Genomic DNA, 26327 nt, shown 5'->3' on the forward strand with positions numbered 1-26327 from the left:
GCACCGTGAAGAAAAATAGGACAGAGTTAGCTCGTGGAGTGTAATTCTGGGGTGCACTGTCAGGGAGCCTTCTCTGGGGTGATGATGTTGAGTGCACTTGGATGAAGTAAAGATGTAAGCATATAGATATTGGAGGAAGGATGTCTAGCTTTGGCGGCTAGAGAGAGCAGCTTGGTGGTTTGAGGAATAGTGATCAGTTATAGCTGAAGCTGTGTGTGAAGGACAGAGTGCTGATGAGTTCAGAGAGTGATCCAAAAATGTCATTGATATAGTCTTTCTTCTGATTAATTATAAAGTTATATTCCATATACTTTATAGATATATAAAATTAGATCTGTTTTTTGTACTAGTTGAATGATTATTTACCGTAATGAAATATTGTTGATATTTATTATTATTTAGCATTAATATGTTAATATCATTGTCATTTAATTTGATAGATATATCAATATTTAGTATAATTATATTCAAAAGCAGAGACATTACTTTGCTGACTAAGGTCCATCTAGTCAAGGCTATGGTTTTTCCTGTGGTCATGTATGGATGTGAGAGTTGGACTGTGAAGAAGGCTGAGCACCAAAGAATTGATGCTTTTGAACTGTGATGTTGGAGAAGACTCTTGAGAGTCCCTTGGACTGCAAGGAGATCCAACCAGTCCATCCTAAAGGAGATCAACCCTGGGATTTCTTTGGAAGGAATGATGCTAAAGCTGAAGCTCCAGTACTTTGGCCACCTCATGCGAAGAGCTGACTCATTGGAAAAGACTCTGATGCTGGGAGGGATTGGGGGCAGGAAGAGAAGGGGACGAGCGAGGATGAGATGGCTGGATGGCATCACGGACTTGATGGATGTGAGTCTGAGTGAACTCCGGGAGTTGGTGATGGACAGGGACGCCTGGTGTGCTGCGATTCATGGGGTCACAAAGAGTCGGACACGACTGAGTGAATGAACTGAACTGAATATATTATCAAATAATCAGTTCAGTTCAGTCGCTCAGTCATGTCTGACTCTTTGTGACCCCATGAACCACAGCACGCCAGGCCTCCCTGTCCATCACCAACTCCGGGAGTCCACCTAAACCCAAGTCCATCGAGTCACTGATGCCATCCAGCCATCTCATCCTCTCTTGTCCCCTTCTCCTCCTGCCCTCAATCTTTCCCAGCATCAGAGTCTTTTCAAATGAGTCAGCTCTTCGCATCAGGTGGCCAAAGTGTTGGAGCTTCAACATCAGTCCTTCCAGTGAACACCCAGGACTGATCTCCTTTAGGATGGACTGGTTGGATCTCCTTGCAGTCCAAGGGACTCTCAAGCGTCTTCTCCAACACCACAGTTGAAAAGCATCAATTCTTTGGCGCTCAGCTTTCTTTATATTCCAACTCTCACATCCGTACATGACCACTGGAAAAACCATAGCCTTGACAGATGGACCTTTGTTGTCAAAGTAATGTCTCTGCTTTTTAATATGGTGTCTATATAATTATTATTAGATTATTTAGCTCTGTAACAAACAGGCACATGCAAGTAACTAGAATATTTTTCCAAAATGGAATGATCTTTTTTATTGTTGTATACTAATGTTATTGTACCTGAAGCTAGCCATGTCTTTCAGAATGGCAGCTCTGCCCAAACTTGTGACATAAATAGCAACGAGTTAAGCTCCAAATACAGAGTTGGTAGGAAGAGTCCACACAGGACCACTCTCACTTCTGATACCAGTTCATGTATGTTGAGGAGGTTCCCCAAAACACCCTCAGGTTCAACAGTTCATTAGAAGGACCTGTTGAACTTACTAAAAGCTGTTAGACTCATGATTATGGTCTGTTATCTCTAGGGAAAGGATACAGGTAAATGATTAGCATAAGAACAAGATGCATAGCACCGAGTCTGGGAGCATTCCTGATGTGAAGCTTCTGATTCCCTCAGGAAGTATTCTCTTCCCAAATTGGTGTGTGACAGTTCACATGGAGTATTGCCAGCCCAGGAAGCTCACATGAGCTTGGTGTACACAGTATTTATTGGGACATCATTTCATAGGTATGATTGATTGCCATATGAGATGACTTAGTTTCAGATTTTGAGTGGATATCACGTGGTCTTGGGGCCCACCATGAACAACAGAGACACTTCCGTCATCTGGAAACATTCCGAGGATTTAGAAGTTACTTCCTGTGAACTGGAGACAAAGGCCAGTCCTCTCTTTGGGAAAGACCAAATTCTTTACTGCATAAGTTGTTATGAAAATTCAAGTAATATAGTAAGTAAATGTCTCCCTGGATTCCCATATCTTGGGGACAACTATGTCTCCCTGGATTGCCATATCTTGGAGACAGCTATTGCTGTATTGGTTATTTAGTATAAATTGTTCCAGGTGTTTTATAATTTTTTGAATGTACATTGAACTATATTTTGCTTATTGTTCATTAACTAGGCTTTTTCACTTAAGAATGTATGTTTAAATGTATGTATTTTTGTGTGTTTAAACGAGTACTTTGAAATTGAATGCTAATTTGTTTCACATAATTAGTGTTTAAAACTTTTTCCACCTAAAGATAATGCATCCTTGCATGTACATCTTAGTGTGTTTTTCTAATTTTTCTTCTTGAAATAGAGTTGCTGAATAAAATGGTATGGACATTGTGAAATTTCATATGTACTTCGTTATTACCCCTCTTGGGATGATTTCTGTGAGGTAGCTTCTAGAATATCAAAATTGTTAATAATCTCCATATTATTCTTAGGTAAACATTGCAACTTCAACAATTTCAAATGTCGAGTATGGTCATATTCCGCATCTCAGCCCAGGTGTAATTCCTACTCTACAAAATGAATCATTTTTATCATCCCCAAATAATGGAAATCTGGAAGTTCTTACAGGATTGGGTACTACTGCACACATCAATGGGAAACCTGCTTGTGATGAATTTGATCAACTGATCAAAAATATGGCCCAGGTAAGAGCGTTTGTTCCTGTTAGTTATGATAGAATGTGTCCTGGATAATTTGAAGAATACTTGCATATTTATATTACATATGTTAAATGTATACTTTAAATATGTTATTATAATAGAAAATATGGCAATAGTATATTTTGTTTTATATTCTTATTACATTTTACTGAACAACAATATAAAGTATATCTTAAATGTATATTATACTATGATATACTTATTTATGAAGACATTTTTAACATTGAAAAAATTAGAATGAAAAAGATGTAGATTTTGTGTAAGTTTAAGTGCTTCAGGGATTTTTCTAAATGAAGGTTATCTTAGAAAAAAATAAAAAAAAAAAAATTTAAACAGATGAATGCCACTATGCAGTGGCTGGCATGTAATTATATTCCTTGCTTCTTTTTCTGGACAGGGTCGCCAGGTAGAGGTTTTTGAGCTCCTCAAGCCTCCATGTGGAGGCCTTGGGTTCAGTGTGGTGGGACTGAGGAGTGAAAACCGGGGAGAGCTGGGTATATTTGTGCAGGAGATCCAGGAGGGCAGTGTGGCCCACAGGTGAGACTGTCACTGTGACTTCTCTGTTTCTGATACTACATTCAGAAGGTGCTGCTCACCCTAGAAGAATTTTAAGAAACAAAAATGCCTAAAAACAAAAACAATATAAAATGTTATTAATCAGTTTTTAGAAATCATTAACATTGCTACAATAACAAGAAAGTCCTTTGAAGGTAGAGTAACTTTTAAATATAGTCATGACTTAATCACTTTTTAATAAGGAAATAAACATTTGACTAGGATATTACTCCCATTGTTTTTAAACAGGCTCTTTTTGATTAGATTTAAAAATTATAGAAAAGCATTCAAGTGGTCTGTGATAATATCAGCTGTATTTTATTAACATACCCAAAACAACAAGTAAGAGCTGTATTTTATTAATATGCTCAAAGCAAAAAAGTAAACATATCCTTCTTTGCATTCATTTGTAGAAGATAATAGCAGTACTAAAATACAACGTATAGGTTGAATGAGTAGCTAAAAGGAAGATGGCTGTTAAATGGGAGTGGTTGACTAGGGTTAGGTCAGCTGGTGCCAAAGCATATATGGTTTTCCCTTCCATTTTTATTGAGATATAATTGACATATAGCGGTATGTAAGTTTAAGGTGTATAGCATCATGATTGGACTTATATCATGGCGTGATTATCACGGTAGGTTTTGTGAGCAGCATGTCACATAGAACAAAATTAAAGAAATAGAGATAAAAATATTTTAGGAGTAGAATTGCAGGAGAAAAAACTTACATAGTGTGGACATTAGAAAATAGAATTAAACTTAACCTGAAAATGCATTCCAAAGAAGCAGTCATTTTCTTGAGATCTATCGGTTATCTTTTATCCCCCTTTTCATTGTTAGAGATGGAAGATTGAAGGAAACTGACCAAATCCTTGCTATTAATGGACAGGCACTGGATCAGACAATTACACATCAGCAGGCCATCAGCATCCTGCAGAAAGCCAAAGATACTGTCCAGCTGGTTATAGCCAGAGGCTCATTGCCTCAGCTTATCAGCCCCATAGTTTCCCGTTCTCCATCTGCAGCGAGCACAATTTCAGCTCATTCTAACCCGGTGAGTACATAAGTTTTTCAAGGGGAACAGAACATATTTTTCTAATTCTTTAAGGTTTTGCACAGGTTTGCAATTCCTATAGGTTCTTTGTATTTCTTGGGTTTTTGCCTTTTTGTTCTTTATTCTCTTCTGAGCATAGAATATATTTTATGCAATTATGATTAAGTTTCTGGCTTCCAGAAAACTTTTATATTTTTTTATGTAGCTTTTAAACTTGAATTCATTCCTAAAAAAGGAAAAAGTCCCTTAAAGATTGACGATCTGTAAACAAATAAAATCTTGATTTTACTTTTTAAGTTGTTAGAGTTAGCTATCAGTGACTTTAACAGGTCATTTAATTTGGGGGCATCCCAGGTGGCTCAGACAGTGAAGAATCCCCCTGCAGTGCAGGAGACCTAGTTCAATCCCTGGGTCGGGAAGATAGACTGGAGAAGGGAATGGCTGCCCACTCCAGTGTTTCTGTCTTGGAAATTCCATGGACAGAGGAGCCTGCCGGGCTACAATCCATAGGGTCGCAAAGAGGTGGACACGACTGAGTGATTAACACTTTCTCACTTAACTTGAAATCTCATGAAACAAGATTTATGTAGAAGAAATTTTTAACAGCTAACATTTTTTTTTTCTCTTTTTCTTTGATCATCTTCTTTTAAACTCTTAAAAGGATCTTGCCAGTCTGTATCTTTACCTGGTTAAATAGAGCCACTATAATGATGTATTGATAATTTCAAGAATGGCTGTATCAACAGTAGTAACAACCTGTTGAAAGAGAAGTGTACTAAATAAAAGGGACCCTGTTAAAACTCATTATTATGTTGCAGTCATTTAATACTAATCGCAAAATAATATTCACAGAAATCTCAACTACAATAAAATTTTAGTTTTCAAATTCACATGAGGGCTTTGTTTGCAGGTTCACTGGCAGCATGTGGAAACTATTGAATTGGTTAATGACGGTTCTGGTCTGGGCTTTGGCATCGTAGGAGGAAAAGCAACTGGTGTGATTGTGAAGACCATTCTGCCTGGAGGTGTAGCTGATCAGGTAAGCTATTCCAGCAGGTATTTTATGTTTTATACAGTAATACAGCTTCTTCTTGTATATTTCCGTCAAAAAGAGGAGGCTTTGGCTTTAGATAAGGTCAGATTCTTTTGTTTTACTGGGCTTCTTTGTAAAATGATTTTCTTTGACTTGGAGTGGAATACATTTCAGAAGAGACCTTGATTTTCATTTAGAGTTCAATGATCTTAAGACTTTCAAATCAGAGAGTAAAGCCCAGGTTGTGATTTTGATCATTTTAGAGGTAGATTTTCTTTTTTTATGATTGTAAGTCATTTTTATAAGCCTGTTTATCTATTTTATAGCCACAAGGTATTGTGGAAAAAAGAATATTTCATTACTGGGAAAAACAAGAGTACAGCCTATTTTTTATTACTTACAGTAGTTCATTAAGCCATTGCCATTTATGCTATATAAAGTTGTTGGAATATATGTGAGAAAATTATGAAGTTACTGATTGTGATTTATATTTTAATTTGACAAGTTCTGGTGTCTTCTTTGCCTTGATAATAATGTTTTGTGTACGAAGCTATTTGCTTCTGCGTGTGAATTTGAACTTACTTAGGAAGTCAGGGTCATCAAATATTGTTCATATTGGTAAATAAAAGGCAAATTTATGGGCAGCCTTATCAGTAGAGGTATTGAGAGTAACTTAGTAGCATGTGTGTTTTCTCACTTTTAAATATTAGCCAGTATCAAGCACTCTCCAGTGAAATCTCTCTAACTGACAGACTTGTGATGAATAAGCTTTCTCTTCTGTATAGAGTTGCACTAATACTGTAGGTACTTGCACATACCACTTTTAAATTCAAATTTGAATTTATTAAAATTAAATAATATTACCACCTCAGCTCTTCCATAAGATGAGCTATATTTCAAGTGCTCTAGAACAATAGGCCCCAACCTTTTTGACACCAGGGACCATTTTGTGGAGGACAGTTTTTCCACAGACTGGGGTGATGGGGATGGTTTCAGGATGATTCAAAGGCATTACATTTATTGTGCAGTTTATTTCTAACCTAATCTGCTGCTGATATGATAGGGGGTACCGGTTCACAGCCTGGAGTTGGGGATCCCTACTGCAGAGCAGTATGTTGCTTGTAGCTGCCATATTGGACATTGCAGAACATTTTAACCACTGCAGAATGTTCTTGTGGACAATGCTTGTATGGGGGCTTACCAGATCACTGTTCGCTTCTCTGGTCTATCTGAATTTACATCTTACAAAGATTTCATCTGCAAGTGAGTCCTTTAGGGATATTTATCTTTGAAATGGCAGGGCAGAAAGTTGTGATATTAACTCAGAGATTTTTTTGTGGTTCACACTGTATTTTGAGTAATATATATTTGTGTAGCGAGTTACACCTCATCTTTCAGTTCAGTTCAGTTGCTCAATCGTGTCTGACTCTGCGGCCCCATGGACTGCAGCACGCCAGGCCTCCCTGTCCATCACCAACTCCCGGAGTTTACTCAAACTCATGTCCATTGAGTTGGTGATGCCATCCAACCATCTCATCCTCTGTTGTCCCCTTCTCCCACCTTCAGTCTTTGCCAGCATCAGGGTCTTTTCAGATGAGTCAGTTCTTCACATCAGGTGGCCAAAGTATTGGAGTTTCAGCTTTACCTAGTGGCATTTTCTCTCTTTTATTTTCCTCTAAAAACTCACAGAAAGACTAGTGCTTTCTTGCATCGAGTGTATGGAAATCAAATTGAAAAGCTCATATCAATTATTGATTTAAATATATATGAATTTCGGTTACTTATATCACATTGAATGATGTTAGGATGCTTTGAAAGAGAGTTAACACTACAACACATGTTTAACGTACCAAGAATTCCCAGTATGGCTCTTTTTTGTTATTATTCCCATTCTCTCATTTTGAGTTTCTCTGATGAAGTTAGTAATAATAACAAGCTGACTAACCAGTTCCTCTTTATTCAGCATGGGCGATTATGCAGTGGAGACCACATTCTAAGGATTGGTGATACAGATCTAGCAGGAATGAGCAGTGAGCAGGTAGCCCAAGTCCTCAGACAGTGTGGAAATAGAGTGAAGTTGATGATTGCAAGAGGTGCCATTGAAGAACCAACAGCACCTACCTCTTTGGGCATCACCCTTTCCTCATCCCCAGCTTCTACGCCAGAAATGAGGGTAAGGACATAAAAAGTTAATGGGAGGATCATAGACTAGAGCACTTGGATGACAGTGATGTTTATTTAGAAACTAGATTTATTAATGTTAGTGTATTATTGCTAAAGAATGAAACAAAATTCAGATATAGAATGTTTCAGCACTAATATAGTTTATTAAATAGGAATACTATCTCACAAATGAAAGATTGATTAATGTTTTGCATTTTTCTCTAAGCAGCACTTTTATGAGGATAAGTGTTTTGAAGAATGAATAAGTTAAAATGAATTATATACTACTAATACCTAAAATGTTTTATTCTATATTTTTCATATTTAGAAGGTCTTCTGTAAGTTGGGTTATAAGTTCTAATCATTCCCTTTCAACAGCTTGCGTCTTAGTGTCTTTTTGAGGGCAAGGTGGATGAATAAAACTTACTAAAACCTTTCAATATTGTTGTTTTAAGGTATGTCATATAACTGTTATAAGATTTGTAATGAGAAGTGGCTATTCTTGACCTAGTTATATAAGTTTTCTAGACACAAGTTATGCTTTCAGGATTGTAACAAAAGCCTTATTCATAGACAGAGCATTCCATCTTTGTTCTTAACTTGATCTGCAAAAAGCTAGAATGTTTCAAAATTATTGTAATGTAATGTTATCTCAAATAGTTAAAGTCATGCAGTATCATGGATTAAATATCAACAACATGATTTTATCGAGAAATTTCTTGTATATTTAAGAAGAGAATTATACTTACTTTCTATATGTTTTCTAGCAAATTCTAGTTCTACATTCCTGTCTTGTAGATCTAAAAGCAGGTTTTTTTTTCTATTACAGTTTTTTTCTAAATAGTTGCTACAAATTCCTTTTTTATTATTCTAACCTCCTCTACAAGCCCTTTACAACTTTATTAGAACACTTGAAATTTCCATGATTCTGTTGTTTTTAGGATTGTGTTTGGTTGCTATTTTTTGCAAGGAGAAAAAAGTAAAGAAAGCCTGTTTATGAAAGTATTTAACTGGCATTCTTTTGTGGTAAACAAAACATTTTATTCAGCAATATATAAATGAATGCAATACCGAAAACCACTTGATGTAATTGAAAGCTTAGAAAAATATCTATTCTGTGCATATCATCATTTCTGAAGCTTGTGCCCCTTTTAAAATCATTCGATAGTCAAATTGCCACCCTCTAAAATAGCACTTGCATAAGTCTTATTAAAAATAGAAAACACATTTGTTACAATTGAAGCAGATTTCATCCTGTCATTTTCTTGTAATTATCTAAACTTTAAGCTTTTGCTAAGTTTGCATAGATAATTATGTGCAACAAAAAAATAAATCAAACTTTACTATAAAATTATATCTCATTTAGGTGACTATCAGTGAGGTATAGAGTATGCTTTAAGAAAATCAGAAAGCATTACCAGCTAGCCCCATTTTGCCCGTCTATTCAAACCGTAGCCTTCTTTCTTTTGTGATCTTCCTAGGGTACTTTCTGGAATCTGCTGACACCACACTAGTATATAATACCAGCAACTTGTTGATGACTTACTGCACTAGTCCATTCATGCTTTATTCAGGGAGCCTTGCCCTTTAGTCCAGTATATAATAACAAGTCTACACGTTAGAGACAATGCTTTCAAATATCATTCTGGGTGAAGGAAATCAGCATGGAAAGGCATGCTTTCCTTCTAAAGGGCTATTCATGTTGAAGTTTGAATTTATAAAGCAAATACAAGGACAGTTTTAATTAATATTTGGTACCTTTCACGGGCTTTCAAAATAACCATCAGTCTATTAATATTTTTTCTGGAGGACAGGTTCACCTTCATGATGTTAGAATCAGCTTCCAAGTTAAGACAGAAATAGTGGCATGTCTTGAGCAGGCAGCGTGGCCCTTGCATTCTAGGAGGGTTTGCATATTGTGCATCTTTTAAGAGCAGGGGCTCTGCAACCAGTGCCTCTGCATTTGAATTCTTCCTCTATTACATGGTTCACTGTGAGTCCTTGGAAAAGTTTATGTTTCTCAGTTTCCCCAGATAAAAACTGACAGTAATTGTACTTGCTTCATAGGCTTCTTCTAAGGAATAAATTAATTGAGACATATCAAATGTCTATTATATAGAAACTGCTCAGTTAATCGGAGAAGGCAATGGCAACCCACTCCAGTACTCTTGCCTGGAAAATCCCATGGATGGAGGAGCCTGGTGGGCTGCAGTGCATGGGGTCGCTAAGAGTCGGACACGACTGAGCGACTTCACTTTCACTTTTCACCTTTCATGCATTGGAGAAGGAAATGGCAACCCACTCCAGTATTCTTGCCTGGAGAATCTCAGGGATGGGGGAGCCTGGCAGGCTGCCGTCTGTGGGGTCACACAGAGTCAGACACGACTGAAGTGACTTAGCAGCAGCAGCAGCAGCTCAGTGAATGTTAGCTGGACTTTTTCTTATTCTTGATAGACAGCTAAGCAAAGTGATGCTTAGAAAAAGTCAATGAAAAGCTAGATTTGAGCTTGTAATATGGATTCAAACCCTGACTTATTTCAACTCTATTTTATCCTCTAACTTCTTCAAAGAAGAAGAGATAAGAAAGCCTTCTTCAGTGATCAATGCAAAGAAATAGAGGAAAACAACAGAATGGGAAAGACTAGAGATCTCTTCAAGAAAATTAGAGATACCAAGGGAACATTTCATGCAAAGATGGGCTTGATAAAGGACAGAAATGGTGTGGACCTAACAGAAGCAGAAGATATTAAGAAGAGGTGGCAAGAATACACAGAAGAACTATACAAAAAAGATCTTCACGACCTGGATAATCACGATGGTGTGATCACTCATCTAGAGCCAGACATCCTGGAATGTGAAGTCAAGTGGGCCCTAGAAAGCATCACTACGAACAAAGCTAGTGGAGGTGATGGCATTCCAGTTGAGCTGTTTCAGATCCTGAAAGAGAATGCTGTGAAAGTGCTGCACTCAATATGCCAGCAAATTTGGAAAACTCAGCAGTGGCCACAGGACTGGAAAAGCTCAATTTTCATTCCAGTCCCAAAGAAAGGCAATGCCAAAGAATGCTCAAACTACCGCACAATTGCACTCATCTCACATGCTAGTAAAGTAATGCTCAAAAGTCTCCAAGCCAGGCTTTAGTGATACGTGAACCATGAACTTCCTGATGTTCAAGCTGGGTTTAGAAAATGCAGAGGAACCAGAGATCAAATTGCCAACATCCGCTGGATCATGGAAAAAGCAAGAGAGTTCCAGAAAAACATCTATTTCTGCTTGATTGACTATGCCAAAGCCTTTGACAGTGTAGATCAGAATAAACTGTGGAGAATTCTGAAAGAGATGGGAATACCAGACTACCTGACCTGCCTTTTAAGAAATCTGTGTGCAGGTCAGGAGGCAACAATTAGAACTGGACAGGAAACAACAGACTGGTTCCAAATAGGAAAAGGAGTACGACAAGGCTGTATTTTGTCACCCTGCTTATTTAACTTTTATGCAGAGTACCTCATGAGAAACGCTGGACTGGAAGAAACACAAGCTGGAATCAAGATTGCCGGGAGAAATATCAATAACCTCAGATATGCAGATGACACCACCCTTATGGCAGAAGGTGAAGAGGAACTAAAAAGCCTCTTGATGAAAGTGAAAGAGGAGAGTGAAAAAGTTGACTTAAAGCTCAACATTCAGAAAACGAAGATCATGGCATCCAGTCCCATCACTTCATGGGAAATAGATGGGGAAACAGTGGAAACAGTGTCAGACTTTATTTTTGGGGGCTCCAAAATCACTGCAGATGGTGACTGCAGCCATGAAATTAAAGAACGCTTACTCCTTGGAAGAAAAGTGATGACCAACCTAGATAGCATATTCAAAAGCAGAGACGTTACTTTGCCGACTAAGGTCCGTCTAGTCAAGGCTATGGTTTTTCCAGTTGTCATGTATGGATGTGAGAGTTGGATTGTGAAGAAGGCTGAGCACCGAAGAATTGATGCTTTTGAGCTGTGGTGTTGGAGAAGACTCTTGAGAGTCCCTTGGACTGCAAGGAGATCCAACCAGTCCGTTCTGAAGGAGATCAGCCCTGGGATTTCTTTGGAAGGAATGATGCTAAAGCTGAAACTCCAGTACTTTGGCCACTTCATGCGAAGAGTTGAGTCATTGGAAAAGACTCTGATGCTGGGAGGGATTGGGGGCAGGAGGAGAAGGGGACGACAGAGGATGAGATGGTTGGATGGCATCACGGACTCGATGGACGTGAGTCTGAGTGAACTCCGGGAGATGGTGATGGACAGGGAGGCCTGACATGCTGCGATTCATGGCGTCGCAAAGAGTCTGACACGACTGAGCGACTGAACTGAACTGAACTGACCTTCTTCCAAAAGGAAGGGGAGCCACTCCTGAAAATAGAATCTGTTAATAAGAAACTAATTTTTTATGATTTTCACAAAAACCCAATAATGTATTTCTCTGAAGAGGGTGTTTAGCTTTACTCCTGACATGGCTTTTGAGTAAAAATGTGATGCTGAGGCCAAGTTGTCAAGTTTGAAGGAGTAATCCCTAAGTATAATTCTTTAGCAGAGTTCTCTAGAACTAATTACAGCATACCTTTTCTAAATGAAGAGTGTGGCTTGAAAAAGCTTGTTTTGTTTGTCTGTGTGTTTATTTATATGTATTTTTTTTTGTTTTTACAAATTGTATTTCAGGTTGATGCTTCAACTCAGAAAAGTGAAGAAAGTGAGACATTTGACGTAGAACTCACTAAAAATGTCCAAGGATTAGGAATTACTATTGCTGGATACATTGGAGATAAAAAATTAGGTAGTTTTTAAACATTAATATTCTATTTCTTTTATGTTGGCAGTTGCCTCTGATGTCTTTGTCTTATGAAATACTGAATCAATATAATACATTTTCGTGTGTCTGATGATATATTTTCATGATAAACTGATGGAAGTCTTTCTTTGGAGTAGTGCAGGTTACTGTGATATTTTATTTCACATAAACAAAACCATTGTCTTTTTCTGTGGCCAAGGTTTGTACTAGTGATTTTGTTTGTATGGTTTGTTGATTTACATCTACTCAGAATTAGGACTTTATTTTTAGGAGAATGGAGGATGGGTATTCTTTGAGTGTACTTCGTAAATAGTAAAAGAAAACAAACTTGTTTCTAATCTTAGAACCTTCAGGGATCTTTGTTAAGAGCATTACAAAGAGCAGTGCCGTGGAACATGATGGAAGAATCCAAATTGGAGACCAAATTATAGCAGTAAGTAACACATTTAATGACAGCTTTGTTAATTTTCATGGTTGAGAGATGTATTCTCCTGGTTTATACCATTCTGAGAGCTACAGGTAGCTCCGTACTAATTTAACCTTACTTTTGTGATTTTGGGTGTCAGTATTACTCATTATATTATTAGGAGGAAGTCAGAGCATTGGATAAAAGGTTTATTAATGTCATTTCTGAAAGTAGGACTGTTTCTTGAATAGCTTCTGATAGATCTGATTTCAGCTTTTAATGAGTTTGGTACATTAATAATCTTTTTTGTATTTTAGCTACAGATACTCTGAAGATAAAGACCATACATTATAACTTTTAGTGTATTTGAATCTGAATTTGAGTTGTGTGCATTTTTTAATATCAGAGAGTGACACTACATTTGTTGGCCCCATGACCAAGGCTTCTTTAGCTATAACAGTATAAAGAAATAGAGCCAGACCCTCTTAGTTAGATCAAGGCAGCATTGTTTTCCTAGTAACATTAGTATGTTTGGTAGTGTAAAAAGAATCCAACTTTCAGTTCTGTGTTTAGTTGTAAACTGACCTACCCTAACTACTTTTCAGAACATGAATCCAAGAAACCCTGCATCAAGGGCTTTCTGGTTTAATAAGTTTAGGAAAAGCTTCCTGGGTTACAGTTTCTTAGGAATTCACAGTACACATTGAAAAATAAAACAACTGAGAAGTTTTCCAGTAAAGAATCTTGTTTAACTCTTTTGTTTCAGAGGTTCCTAAACTGTTGTAATCATGGGTTCTTTCTTCCCCCAAACATATATTAATATTCTCTGTAGTAGATTTGGGGAATGCTGATTTATCTTAATGTGCATTTGTTTATGCTTTAATGAAGTCTTGATTTTCGCCTTGAGATCTTAATAATAGTAAGAAAATAGAATGTTAAGATAGAGGAGTCGTGTTCACTGCAGCATTATTCACAAGAGCTAAGATGAGTAAGTGACCCAGAGTTCCATCTGCAGATAAATGGATAAAAACGTGCTATATACATACAGTAGAATATTATTTAGTCTTATAAAGAAGAAATTTCTGTTACATCCTACAACATGGATAAACCTCAAGAGCATTATGCTGAGTGAAATAAGCCAGGCCCCAAAAGACTGTGTGCTTCCACTTAAATGCAGTATCAGAAGGAAGTCATGCTTATGGAAACAGAAAGTAGAACAGTTATTGTGAGGGGTGGGGTAGAGGAGGAGATGGGGAGCTGTTGTTCAATCGGTTTAAAGTTGCAGTTTGCAAGATGAAAATGTTCCAGAAACGTATGACAACCTGAATATACTTAGCTCTACTGAACTATTCACATAAAGATGGGTAGGATGGTAAATTTTATGTTTTTGTGTTTCCTTTCACAACTAAACTAAAAGATAGTGATGTCCTTTATTTGTATGTGCCCTTTGCTTCTACATTGCAATTCCCTGACTTTGCTTCATCTTAGTTCTATAAAACTGCTAACTACACCTGTTCACCTCTTGAAATCTGCTCTAAAGATCAAGTTGTGCGTGTCACATAAGCTGACCATACTCTGTAAAAGAGCTTTCCTGTTGTATCTCTGTTTTAACATACAGTGAAAATTAGCTACTTTTTTTTTTTATTTTGGAGGAAAAAGAGGAGAGAGTGAATATAATATATACATAATCTAAATCTATATCTGATAAAGAATTAAAAATTGAATACATAGCTAATTGGCCCCCCAGGCTATATATTTTAATCCAATAGAATGCTTTCTTAAAAATCAGCATTCTTGAGCTAAAACTCAGGAGGACATACAATTTACTCATTTAAAAGTATATGATTAAGAAACTCTTAGTTTATAGTTGTGTTTATAGTTGTGTCTTCATGATCACAATCAATTTTTGAACAGTTTCATTACCTTTGAAAGAAATCCTGTCCCGTTAGCAGTTACTCCCTAGTCTTAGATCCTCCTTGCCCTGAACAACTACCAACCTACTTTCTGTCTTTTTAGCTTATTCTGGACATTTCATGTAAATAGAATCATTCAATAAGTGGTGCTTTGTGATTTGCTTCTTTTGCTTAGTATAATGTTTTCACGTAGGTTTGAACAAGGTCCATCCACATGTAGCATCATCAATTCTGAGTTTATTTTTTTTGTTGAATAATATTCTATTGTATTAACATACCATATTTTATTTATCCATTCATCAGTTGATGGACATTTGAGTTGTTTCTACTTTTTGGCTATTATGGACAGTGCCAATATAAACATTCATGTAATCGATTTTGTGTGGATATATGTTTTCATTTCTCCTGAGTGCATATTTGGGAGTATAATTGCTGGATCATATACCTCTGTATTTAACCATTTAGTGAGAAGCAGGATTCCTTTACCTACAATATTGAGATAAAGAAACTTCCCTGGTATGATTTTTAAGAAAACCAAATGAATTATTTATTTGAAATACATAGTATACTTGGTACATAAGTATGGTTTAATTAATTAAGCAGATATTTATTGAGGGTCTGAAATGATTACGCATGTAAGTCTCACAAAAGCTTCTCTTCAAATTTGTAATTATTTGCATTGATTTATAACAGGAATCTCATATAATTTGGCTTGAGCAAGATCAGTGCTAAAGGAGATTGTTGACTCAAAAGTGGAAGCACCTTTTTTCTGAAGTATTTTCTTGCTTTCAATAAAATCACTGTCTTTGCTTTCATCAGTGTTACGATTTTTTATTTTTAGCAACATTCTCTTCAAAGTTAGAAGCACCTTGATTTTTAAGAAATATCATGCAGTGCTTTGATCATGCATTGATTTTGTGCAAAATGCCATCATTTTGTAGTCTTTTGAGAGATGGGTAGGAAAGTTCTTAACCCTAGTTGTTTTTCACGACTGCAGTCTTTAATTGTTTTTTCAATTTTGTCTTGGCAGCAACTGTTTTGAACTATAATGTTTTTATTTTTATTTATTGAAGTGTTGAAAGGATTAAGAAATTATTTCTTATTATTTAAGGATGTATAATTTTTAAAAATAAAGTCTTTTATCATAAGATTCCTGTTTTATGAATTATGCTCTCTTAACCCCTAGGGTTTCAGTGTCGGTATTACAGGGACAGGGAATAGAGCCAATGAGACTTTTTCTTTACTACATAAGAATTAATTTAATAAGGGGACTCTATTTTGTAAAGTCAAGCAAACTTGTCATTAGATAAAGTCATATATTCATTTTTTTAGATTGGTATACAGATATCTTTGGTAAAAGCAGTATAGAATTATGCATCTGATTTAAAAAATGTTATGCAGGAAATGTATCATGAAAAGAAAATATGGAAGGGTATCAGATGTTGCCTTTGCTATTCTGTGACTTTGTTAGTCTCAATTTCCCTCTTTGTATATGTGTAAAATTATAGGCCGTGTTAGAGGAGGGCTTGGCCAGCTAGATTGAGTGTACTGAGGAGCTGGCTTTTCCATTTGTTCTGACTGGGATTTCTCCCCTATCATTATTCATAGCAGTATCTGCACTGCACTGCCATCTCCTCAAGATGGCACCCAGACGGTTTACCGTCATTGTACCTCGTTCCACAGCACTTCTGTCTCCGCGACAATTGGGTCTCTTATTGTGATAATGAGGGACCAGAGCTGGCCTGAGCCCTCATTCAGTTTCAGTGCCTTGTCCCATATGTATGATGTGTGTAATTATGTTGAACAGAAAGTGCTTCCATAAGGCTTGGGGTTTTTATGTTTATTAATCACTTCTTCATTTTATTAATAATAGTACCTCTTGAAATCTGCTATTAAATATTAATAAAAGTTTTGGAGTAACTTTTCAGTACAAAGTGCCATGCACTGTAATTTTGGAAAAGTAGGTACCATTATTCTCACATTACAGATGGAAGATACTGAGAAATTTTGAACCAGTCTAGGATTAAAAGTCTGTAATTATTCCATTATAGCAATTTCTTCTCTGCTAGTACCTACCATCTGTGAGATTTGAGTAAGGAATATACTTTTAAATTCAGGTCTTCAGGTTTTGGGGGAAAAAAAGGAAACATGTTTTTTCTTTACATAATGAACTTTATTGCTATTTAGTAGACAAAATCATATACATTTGATTTTCCTTAAACCGCATATTTAAAGAATTGAGCTGTGAAAATCTATTGCACATGAAAACTTGCAGCCTAAGTTATGTGCATTTTAAGAATTTTTATGGCACCTCAAAGTTGAGATTTTTGTGAGATTTTTCTCTATGCCTACCCTGAGAATAAATAACATGTTTATTTCTTTCAGAGTAATTTTTATCTTTGAGGTCTAAATTTGAACATGGCTTAAAAAGCTCTTCTAATAGAAGAGCTTTCTTCTAATAGAACGTTTCTTCTAATAGAAACCACTCTTAATACTTTATGATTTAACATTTCAGAAAATTTCCGTGTATCTGTACTTAGGACTGTATTTGTTTATACCTTTTTATCATTTATTTAGTTTAGAAATATACCTGGTACGTATAGTTGTATCAGCAAATATGGATCTATCATAATATACTTTAGCACTTCTTATTCATGGAGAGGTATATTGTTTGTAGTGGTTTGCTATTATAAACAACTGTGTTACATACCATTTTGTATATCTTTTATGGACCAAGACTTAAAACTTTCAAGTTTGCTGTAATAGTATTATTTAGATTTGAATTTTACTTATTACTCAGCACTAACCCTTATGGCAGAAAGTGAAGAGGAACTAAAAAGCCTCTTGAGGAAAGTGAAAGAGGAGAGTGAAAAAGTTGACTTAAAGCTCAACATTCAGAAAATGAAGATCATGGCATCCAGTCCCATCACTTCATGGGAAATAGATGGGGAAACAGTGGAAACAGTGTCAGACTTTATTTTGGGGGGCTCCAAAATCACTGCAGATGGTGATTGCAGCCATGAAATTAAAAGATACTTACTCCTTGGAAGAAAAGTTATGACCAACCTAGATAGTATATTCAAAAGCAGAGGCATTGCTTTGCCGACTAAGGTCCATCTAGTCAAGGCTATGGTTTTTCCCGTGGTCATGTATGGATGTGAGAGTTGGACTGTGAAGAAGGCTGAGTGCCGAAGAATTGCTGGTTTTGAACTGTGGTGTTGGAGAAGACTCTTGAGAGTCCCTTGGACTGCAAGGAGATCCAACCAGTCCATTCTGAAGGAGATCAACCCTGGGATTTCTTTGGAAGGAATGATGCTAAAGCTGAAACTCCAGTACTTTGGCCACTTCATGCGAAGAGTTGACTCATTGGAAAAGACTCTGATGCTGGGAGGGATTGGGGGCAGGAGGAGAAGGGGAAGACCGAGGATGAGATGGCTGGATGGCATCACTGATTCGATGGACGTGAGTCTGAGTGAACTCCAGGAGTTGGTGATGGACAGGGAGGCTTGGCGTGCTGCGATTCATGGAGTCGCAAAGAGTCGGACACGACTGAGCGACTGAACTAAACTGAAACCTTGTATGCCACATTTTTCTGAGTTTTAAATCTGATTAATTGCTCAGTCAGCTAGAGTGTTTTTTGAATAAATTTCATAGGAAGAGAATGTGTTGGTAGACTTTCAGAAGCTTTTCTCTCTGAGAACGTCTTATGTTGCCTTTTGCACACTTGGACATTTTGGCTGGCAATAACATAGACTTCGCATAAAGAAGATTTGGGGGGATAGTCTTAAACAGCCTTTTAAAATTTGTCTTTAGATGTCTCTTTTATCTTCTATAGAAAAAGGTCTTCCTTTTCCCCTGGAGGAAATCTTGGTTAAGTTACTATTCTCAGAAAGTAAAATGTCCTGTGGCCGATCAGGATCACCAAATACAGCTCTAATTTAGTAATTAAAGATTTCCCATCCTAAATGATATTCTAATTTTAGCCCCCACCCTGGCGTAGCAGAAGCCTACTATGAACTGGTAGAGATAAGAGAGTGCACTCCTAGTCTGTCTTCTATACCGAGCTTTACTTTTCCTCCCTCCCCTTCTTGTTATGCCTGCTGACCCTTACCAGTGTGAAGGAAGACAGTAAAAGACAACAAGCACTTCATCCCTGACTGGCACTTCTGAAACATGGTTTTTTGCTCTGTGAGCCTGGCTCATGCTTAAATGCGACAGTCACTTAGGGTTCCTTCTTGGGTTTCTGGGAGACCCTCCTAGAAATATTTGACTGAGCATTCCATGACAGATCGTGGATTTTTCATCTGACTGACTCTTCTTCCCTTTGGCTGCAATTTCTCAACATTCTGCTCCATAAATTCTCGTTTTGGGGCACCATCATTCCCTGGGGGTACTCTTGGGTAGGTTTCAAGGTGGCTCCAGCCTGGCTGTCTCATGTGTGTGAGTGTGTGTGTGCATGTGTGTTTGTGTGTGGAACCCTTCTGATCTGTGCCCAGACAGAGTCAGGCTGTCAAACAGTTCTCAACATAATAGCAGGTTTCTCTTGTTTCACTGTCAGAGCAGTTAAAGAGCCTCCCCCTTAACCTCCTGATAGAGCTAAACACAAGGTACTTACTGCATCCTTCCTTACAACACGTGACACAGCTCTTTTGACTTGTGGTCATAGGTTGAACATCTACGTGGGGATTTATAGTACTCTTCTCTCTAAAAAAGTAAAGCAACCTCCTCTTAAGTCTTTGTTAATCTCTAACAGCCCAGCCCTTTAATGTCCTAAATGTGTACAGATTATAATTCCAGACTGCTTAAATTTCTGCTTTGTGGTCTTCTCATGACACACATTGGTATAAGATATAACATCTCATGCTATGATTGATGGTATCAGATGCTATCTTATGATACTATAGGATAACATCGTAGCATCACAACCATAATTTCCATTTTCATATATGTTACACTGAGTATAAAATTTGGGGTTCATAATTTCTTTCACAAGTTATCTACTCACTCTGTTTCCTAGAAGCTAATAGGCTTTGTTCTTTTGATTTTTGAAATCTAAGAATTTAATCAAGATTTGTCTGGGTATTAGTCTTGTTTCTAGTTTTTCATATACCTCTGATTTATACAGGCAGATTTCTTTATCTCCTCATAATTTCCTTGATTATTTTTCCTTAGTTATTCCCTTCTCCCATGTAATTTTTTGTAATTATATTGATTTTCTAGATCAGCCTTAATATGTCTTCAGTCTTATTTCCCTGATCATTTTTATCTACCTATTCTTATCCTCTGAAAACATAGGAAAATTGCATATTCCTGTCTTCCATTCCATGACTTTGTACAGTATGTAAAATGCTGTTGATGCCTTCATTGTGATAGTTTTCTTTTTTCTTTTTTGGTAGATACTTGTTTCTTCTTTATATGTATTCTCTCCACTTCCATAAATACAATGAAAAATGAATCTCTTTGAAGAGAAGCTTCAGAAAATATCTTTCTGTTCCCTGCAGTGACAGTCTCATTGGAAGATATTTGTACTCACGCTTCAGGGCACACATTTTTTTCAGACTGTGGTATTCTATTCCTGTGACCTTTTTTTCCTCAGAGATCTGTGAGAACTATGCTTGTGCAAAAGAGAGATGAGATAGATTTTTATACAAATAGTTCAGGAATTGCAAAGCAAGAAGGAAGGAAAAAGTTAAATTTACAAGTCAGTTTCACTTGTAGATTAATGGAGTATAGAGGAAACCAGGAAAACAGGATGAAGAACATTGCATGTCTGTACTGACAGATGGTTTTCTGTGCGTGTTGTGGAGTTGGTTGGGGTCGTGTGTGACTTCATTGCATGTATATGATTCTGTGTGGTGTATGCTCCCAGCTTGGTGTGATGCCTGGCACTTGATTGGTTTTTGGAATCACCAGTTGAAGTCCATATGTACCTTCTGACTGCCTCCTTTTAATGAAAGACAGTTGTATTTTACTGATGTTTCATCTGACAGACCAAACAAGATGTTCCCTCACATGTAGATGTAGCTGCCCTGCTTTCAATCTGGTCGTATTCAAACCATTCCTCGTAGAAGTTCCTCCGAGTTACTGGTATAAGGACTTGTCTTCTTCCATGGTTTCCAGTTTTGTTTTAGTGTTTTCTCTGTTGTTATATTTTAATTAGTCTTTCTAAAAGCTAATCAATAAGATAGAGGTGGGAGGAAAGAGGAGAGAGTTAGACACCTGTGTTAAAGTTGCCATTTAGTACAAAAGTATCATACAAAACTTAACTTGCAGAGTATCAGACTGATCATTTCAATCAGAGGTCTCTAGATTTTTTATTGACTATCCTCATTGGTTAAAGAAAACCAAACTATGTCAATCTATCAAGCGATCAATCCATCTATAATCTATTCCTTTCTCCTTCCTTTTTTCTCCTATGTATTTATATATGCTATATGATATATTATGCATCTTGTTTTATATATTTATTATATACAAAGTTAATGTATTAATTATATATGTGTATATAAAACAATGAGATTTAAAAATATATTTAATTATGAATTTTATTACATTCTTCCAGAAACCTCTGCAGTAAAGGTACTTCATCTTGGAGACCACTGATAACAGGTCTTATTGTAGTTCTCATTCATTTAGGAGCACTGTGCTCAGAAAAGCATGACACTTACATAGCCATTTTACAGCTATTTCACAATTCAAACGGTATATCAGTGACTTTGAATTTCAGCATTAATTGTATTGTACTACTTTTTCAACTTACCAAATTTTTCCTTTTAAAATTTTATATAGTTTAAAAATTAAGCTGTTATAACCTGCATTTATTTATTTGGAAATATAATTTGCTTCGCAAGTAAATCTTTGCCATATGAGCCAGCTTCCCATTTGTGAATATCTACTGTGAAAACAGCACTAGTTTTGTTGTGTGTGTGTGTGTGTGTGTGTGTGTGTGTGTGTGTGCTCATGGTTTGTGGGCTGTGTTCTCCGCTCAGAGATGCCGGAACCTGGGCCATCAGCAGTGAGAACACAGAGTCCTAACCACTGGACCACCAGGGAATTCCCAGCATTTTGTTTTGCTGACACACAGAACCTGTCCTCTTGGAGGATGCAGTCATAAACCAAATAATGCTGGAAAACATAAAATTAAGTTTCTGATAAATGCCATGAAGGAGAATTGGTAAAGGGGGCTTTAACTATAGTGATGGGCATCAATAGCTTAATTGTGGAAATAACTATTGAACTAAGCAGTTATGGGCTTTTTCTCAGTGAATAAATTAGAAGCAGTGTGGGCTGGAGGGGGCTGTCCAGAGAATCGAGACTGAGGGAACTGAATTTGCAAAGACCTCATGACTGAAAGGAGTGCTTCAAGTCAGAGAAAGGGAAACGATCCTCTGGAGCTGGAGGGCAGAGAAATAGATAGGATGCTGCAGGATGAGGTCGATGACACAAGGTGGGGTTGACACAGGCCGTTCTAAGCCACATTGAGAATGGGGAGCACAGCTTAAGGATTGTTCTCTGTAAGGTAGGGTGGGGTGATAAGATCATATCTGTAGTTTGCAAATATCACTGGGGCACCCTCAAGTGTTTTATCATTTGTGAACAGGAAAAAGGGAATATTTTTTGAAGAGGCAAAGATATAAAAAGGAAGGTAGTTTCGTCATCTTTCTTTGGATTTTTCAGCACTGTCAGTGACCACTTTCTTCCTGATCATCTATACCTCTGTGTCCTACCTAGTATTGTTTTCCAAGCTTGACTGTGTATTCGGATCTCTTGAGAAACATAGAAGAATATTTTAAGAGAGAATCCGGGGCCTCACCCTGAGACCCGCTGGCTTATAATTTCTAGAAGTGAGACTCCATTACTTATATTAAAACAAATGAAACACCCTTGCATGATCACAGTGCATCTGAGCTAGTACTGGTCCCCAAACAGGTTAGCCCATTCCCTAACGAGGGGAGTACTCTTTCCTAATTCTGTTCTCACTGACCAGCAGTAACTGTGTGTTTCATGGGTTGGCATCCTTTTATTTTTCCCATGTCTTGTTCTAACCATAGGTAGATGGCACAAACCTTCAGGGCTTTACCAATCAACAAGCAGTGGAGGTGTTGCGGCACACAGGGCAGACTGTGCAGCTGACGCTAATGAGAAGAGCTAAGCAGGATGCTGAACTGGCGTCACGGGAGGACGTCACAAAAGATGCAGTTTTGTCTCCTGTTAATGCAGATGTTAGCAAAGGTGAGAACACGTGAGTCTGATTTTTCGGTTAGACTCATACCAATTCTGTTCTAATTCTGAAATTACTTAAGAACAGCTTAGTTGTAGCTATTCATTAAGAACCAAGTAAAAAGGAATTTTAATACAATGGGGATTAACTGCACTCAGGGATTTGTCTGTTAACTATAGAAACAACTTCTGAATAAAGCAGATTTCTGTCCTGTTTTCTCAGTCACCACTACTCATTTAGAATCATGTACAGCCATTTCCCTTTCTGTTGTTGCCTTACTTTGGGACGTCATTGATACATTTTCTCTTTAGGGGGAAGTTTGTTCTGCCTAGATTATGTATGTGAGCCCTGTAATGTTTCCAAATTGCCCAGCCTTTTCTTGAAGGAATCCGCTTTAAGTCAGTGTTTAGGCTTGACTAGCTCGGTCGGTAGACCATGAGACCCTTATTTCCCCACTTAGAAAATGTCATTCATAAATGTTTGTACATAAACATCTCTAAAAATTACCAAAATTCCCGCGTAGCCCCCTGATGTAAGCATTTATTCGTAGAAGTCAGGCTGTTGGTTTGAAAGTGTGTTTCATTTCTCAAACTGTTGACCATTTATTCCACACACTACTGATTGCAGACCAGGAATCAGGGAGGCAGATCCCAGGGGAGTTTTATCACTTCTTTGTTCCATTAGCAGAAGAACTTTCCTGTAAGTACCTGTGATTGTTGAAAACTTTATATACAAAAAGTTAGCTCTCATCTAGGTGTTCAAATAAAGTGGAGTTTGAAAAAGTCAAGTTGCTTGATTATATTACAGGCCAAAATACTAAAATCTTCTTATCTTTAAGATAATTATCAAGAAGATGAAGATTCTTTATCTCTGAGGAGAAACACCAGCATATTACCAATTGAAGAAGAAGGTAAACACATGGAGCCAGGTTATTACTGTATTTATTACTTTTTTTAGAGAAATGACTTTTACAAATGTGGTTCAACCTCTATGGAAATATTATAAATTATTAGAAAAATAGCTTTCAAAAAAGAGTGTTAAATCCTTGTTTAGAGATGTGATTTATTGCTCTAGTTGATTAAAATTGTTTATTTATAACTGGCAGATTTTCTTGCTGAGTCAGTCTTCTTCATTTTTTTAAAACTAAAACCTTTAGAAATCATTCTGTTGCATACATGGTTTTATTTCATTCCCTTTATTTCTTAAGATAGAACCAATATGTCTCTTACTGAACAAGCAACAGTAAAGGGTTAAAGCATTTAAAAAATAAACATAAAAAATGAATCTTTAAAGCATAAACTCTTAAATGAAAGTATGCCTATTTTGCAGGCTTTTTCCTCCAAATTTTTTTCATACTGCTTAAAGAAATTTTAAGGCAGCATTGTTACACATAATTATGTCAACATGTTGCTGCCATCTTTCTAGGCTGGGTGGTCCATGCTTCCTTGACTTGTCGTATTGCTTAAGGTGTTTGACAAATTAAATCCACTGAATGAAGCCCAAGACAGATTTCCTTATGGGAATTCTGCCCTTCACTAAATAGTTATATCGAAGTGCTGCAGTTCGTTAAAATATTTGCTCCTTCGTTGTTAAGTATTTTTCTTGCTGAAAATTGTGATTTAACTTTTTTGGTTTAATGAATATTTGTGTTCACAGTGATATCCCAAGAGTGAGATATGTAGGATTCTCAGGTGTTAATTACAGTCTGCAATTTTTACACTAGTAAGTGTAGGAATTATTTAGGATAAAGTGAATATCGCAAGTACTTTATTGTTCAGTCGCTCTTTCGTATCCAACTCTGATCACATAGACTATAGCACGCCAGGTTTCCCTGTCCTTCACTATCTCTTGTAGTTTGCTCAAACTCATGTCCATTGAGTCAATGATGCCATCCAACCATCTCATCTTCTGTTGCCTCTTTATCATCCTGCCCCCAGTGTTTCCCAGCATCAGGGTCTTTTCCAGTGAGTTGGCTCTTTGCATCAGGTGGTCAAAGTATTGGAGCTTCAGCATCAGTCCTTCCAATGAATATTCAGGGTTAATTTCCTTTAGGATTGACTGGTTGCTGTCAAAGGTACTCTCAAGTCTTCTACAGCACCACAGTTTCTGGAAAAGGATAAAAAATGTTTCGAAGCATGAAACTCGAGATAGTAGATGGAGTGAGTGTAGTGGATGGCCTTAAAGGCTCAACTGTCTGTTTTACTTTGGTGATGTGCATTGAGAGTGAGAGGGTCTAGACTTGGGATCAGGAGTCCCACAATCTTTTTAAAATAAAGGAAAAAAACATCTAAACGATTCTAATGCCTCCACTCAAGTGCTGGTCCTCAGACAAGGGATATGATATCGTTGCCTCTTCCACAGAAATTCAACTCATTGTGTGAGTCTGGGCAAGTCACTTGACTTTGCAGTAACATCAGAAGATTGGATTTTAGGGTTTTTTTAAATGTGCCTGGAATCTCATCTCGAGGCATTTGGGAAAGGGGGAACATGGAGGGTTTTTGTGACTGTAGATTGATTGAATGAATACAAATCTTTTATTATTAGCTTACAGATTCCCTACTTTCTTTATTCAGAATCTCACCCTCCTTGAATCACTGCTCACTTGCATAACAGAGAAGTGGGTTATGGGAGGAGGTGGGACTGAACTGACCCTCCTGTTTTTAACTCTCATCAGGTTAAAAGGTTTCCTATAATCTGTGTTCACTCCTGCACATGTATCCTCTCAGCACTGAATACACTTTTGAAGAGAAAACACTTATTTTGGGGGGCTGGTCTCCAGATTTTTAAAAAAATGTATAGTTTACTGTTTCTAGCTTCTCAAGGAGAAAGCTGAATATTATTAATTTAAAGCATAAAAAACCTGGAATAGGCCGGGAGTGAAAGCCTGTTCATTCCACTAACAAGCAGGCAGTTAATGAGACATCTGAATTTTAGAATACTCTTTAAATTTGAGAATTGAATGCTAAAAGTGATGTTGAATATCTAATTTAGGGAGTAGTGTCTTGTAAAGATTTTTTAATTTTAAAGACAGCCTTTATGAGTAAGAAATATGATGGCATGGAAATCCTTGAATATGACTTGAAAATTATCCTCAACTAGTTTATTTTGTTTTAATTCAGTATTATTTACATAATTGTTTTGTGAATTTCCTCACAAAATAGATTTCACTTTCCTTTTTTTTCTTACC

At 37.0% G+C, this 26327-nt stretch overlaps 1 protein-coding gene across 7 annotated transcripts in view; it reads left to right on the top strand.

The window, feature by feature from the left end:
* MPDZ (multiple PDZ domain crumbs cell polarity complex component) overlaps positions 1–26327 on the top strand; it is a 179989-nt gene that overhangs the window by 53098 nt on the left and 100564 nt on the right. For 6 of the 7 annotated variants that reach the window (XM_018051960.1, XM_018051962.1, XM_018051963.1 and 3 more), the window contains exons 4-12: positions 2739–2951; positions 3364–3503; positions 4361–4574; positions 5485–5613; positions 7571–7780; positions 12471–12585; positions 12945–13033; positions 22971–23151; positions 23979–24068. In XM_018051960.1, coding sequence (XP_017907449.1) covers positions 2739–2951; positions 3364–3503; positions 4361–4574; positions 5485–5613; positions 7571–7780; positions 12471–12585; positions 12945–13033; positions 22971–23151; positions 23979–24068 — 1381 coding nt within the window. The remainder of the gene's footprint in view (positions 1–2738; positions 2952–3363; positions 3504–4360; positions 4575–5484; positions 5614–7570; positions 7781–12470; positions 12586–12944; positions 13034–22970; positions 23152–23978; positions 24069–26327) is intronic. The other variant, XM_018051961.1, reaches the window with a different exon arrangement.

The sequence above is a fragment of the Capra hircus genome, chromosome 8 (genome assembly GCF_001704415.2).
Source record: "Capra hircus breed San Clemente chromosome 8, ASM170441v1, whole genome shotgun sequence".
Taxonomy (NCBI): domain Eukaryota; kingdom Metazoa; phylum Chordata; class Mammalia; order Artiodactyla; family Bovidae; genus Capra; species Capra hircus.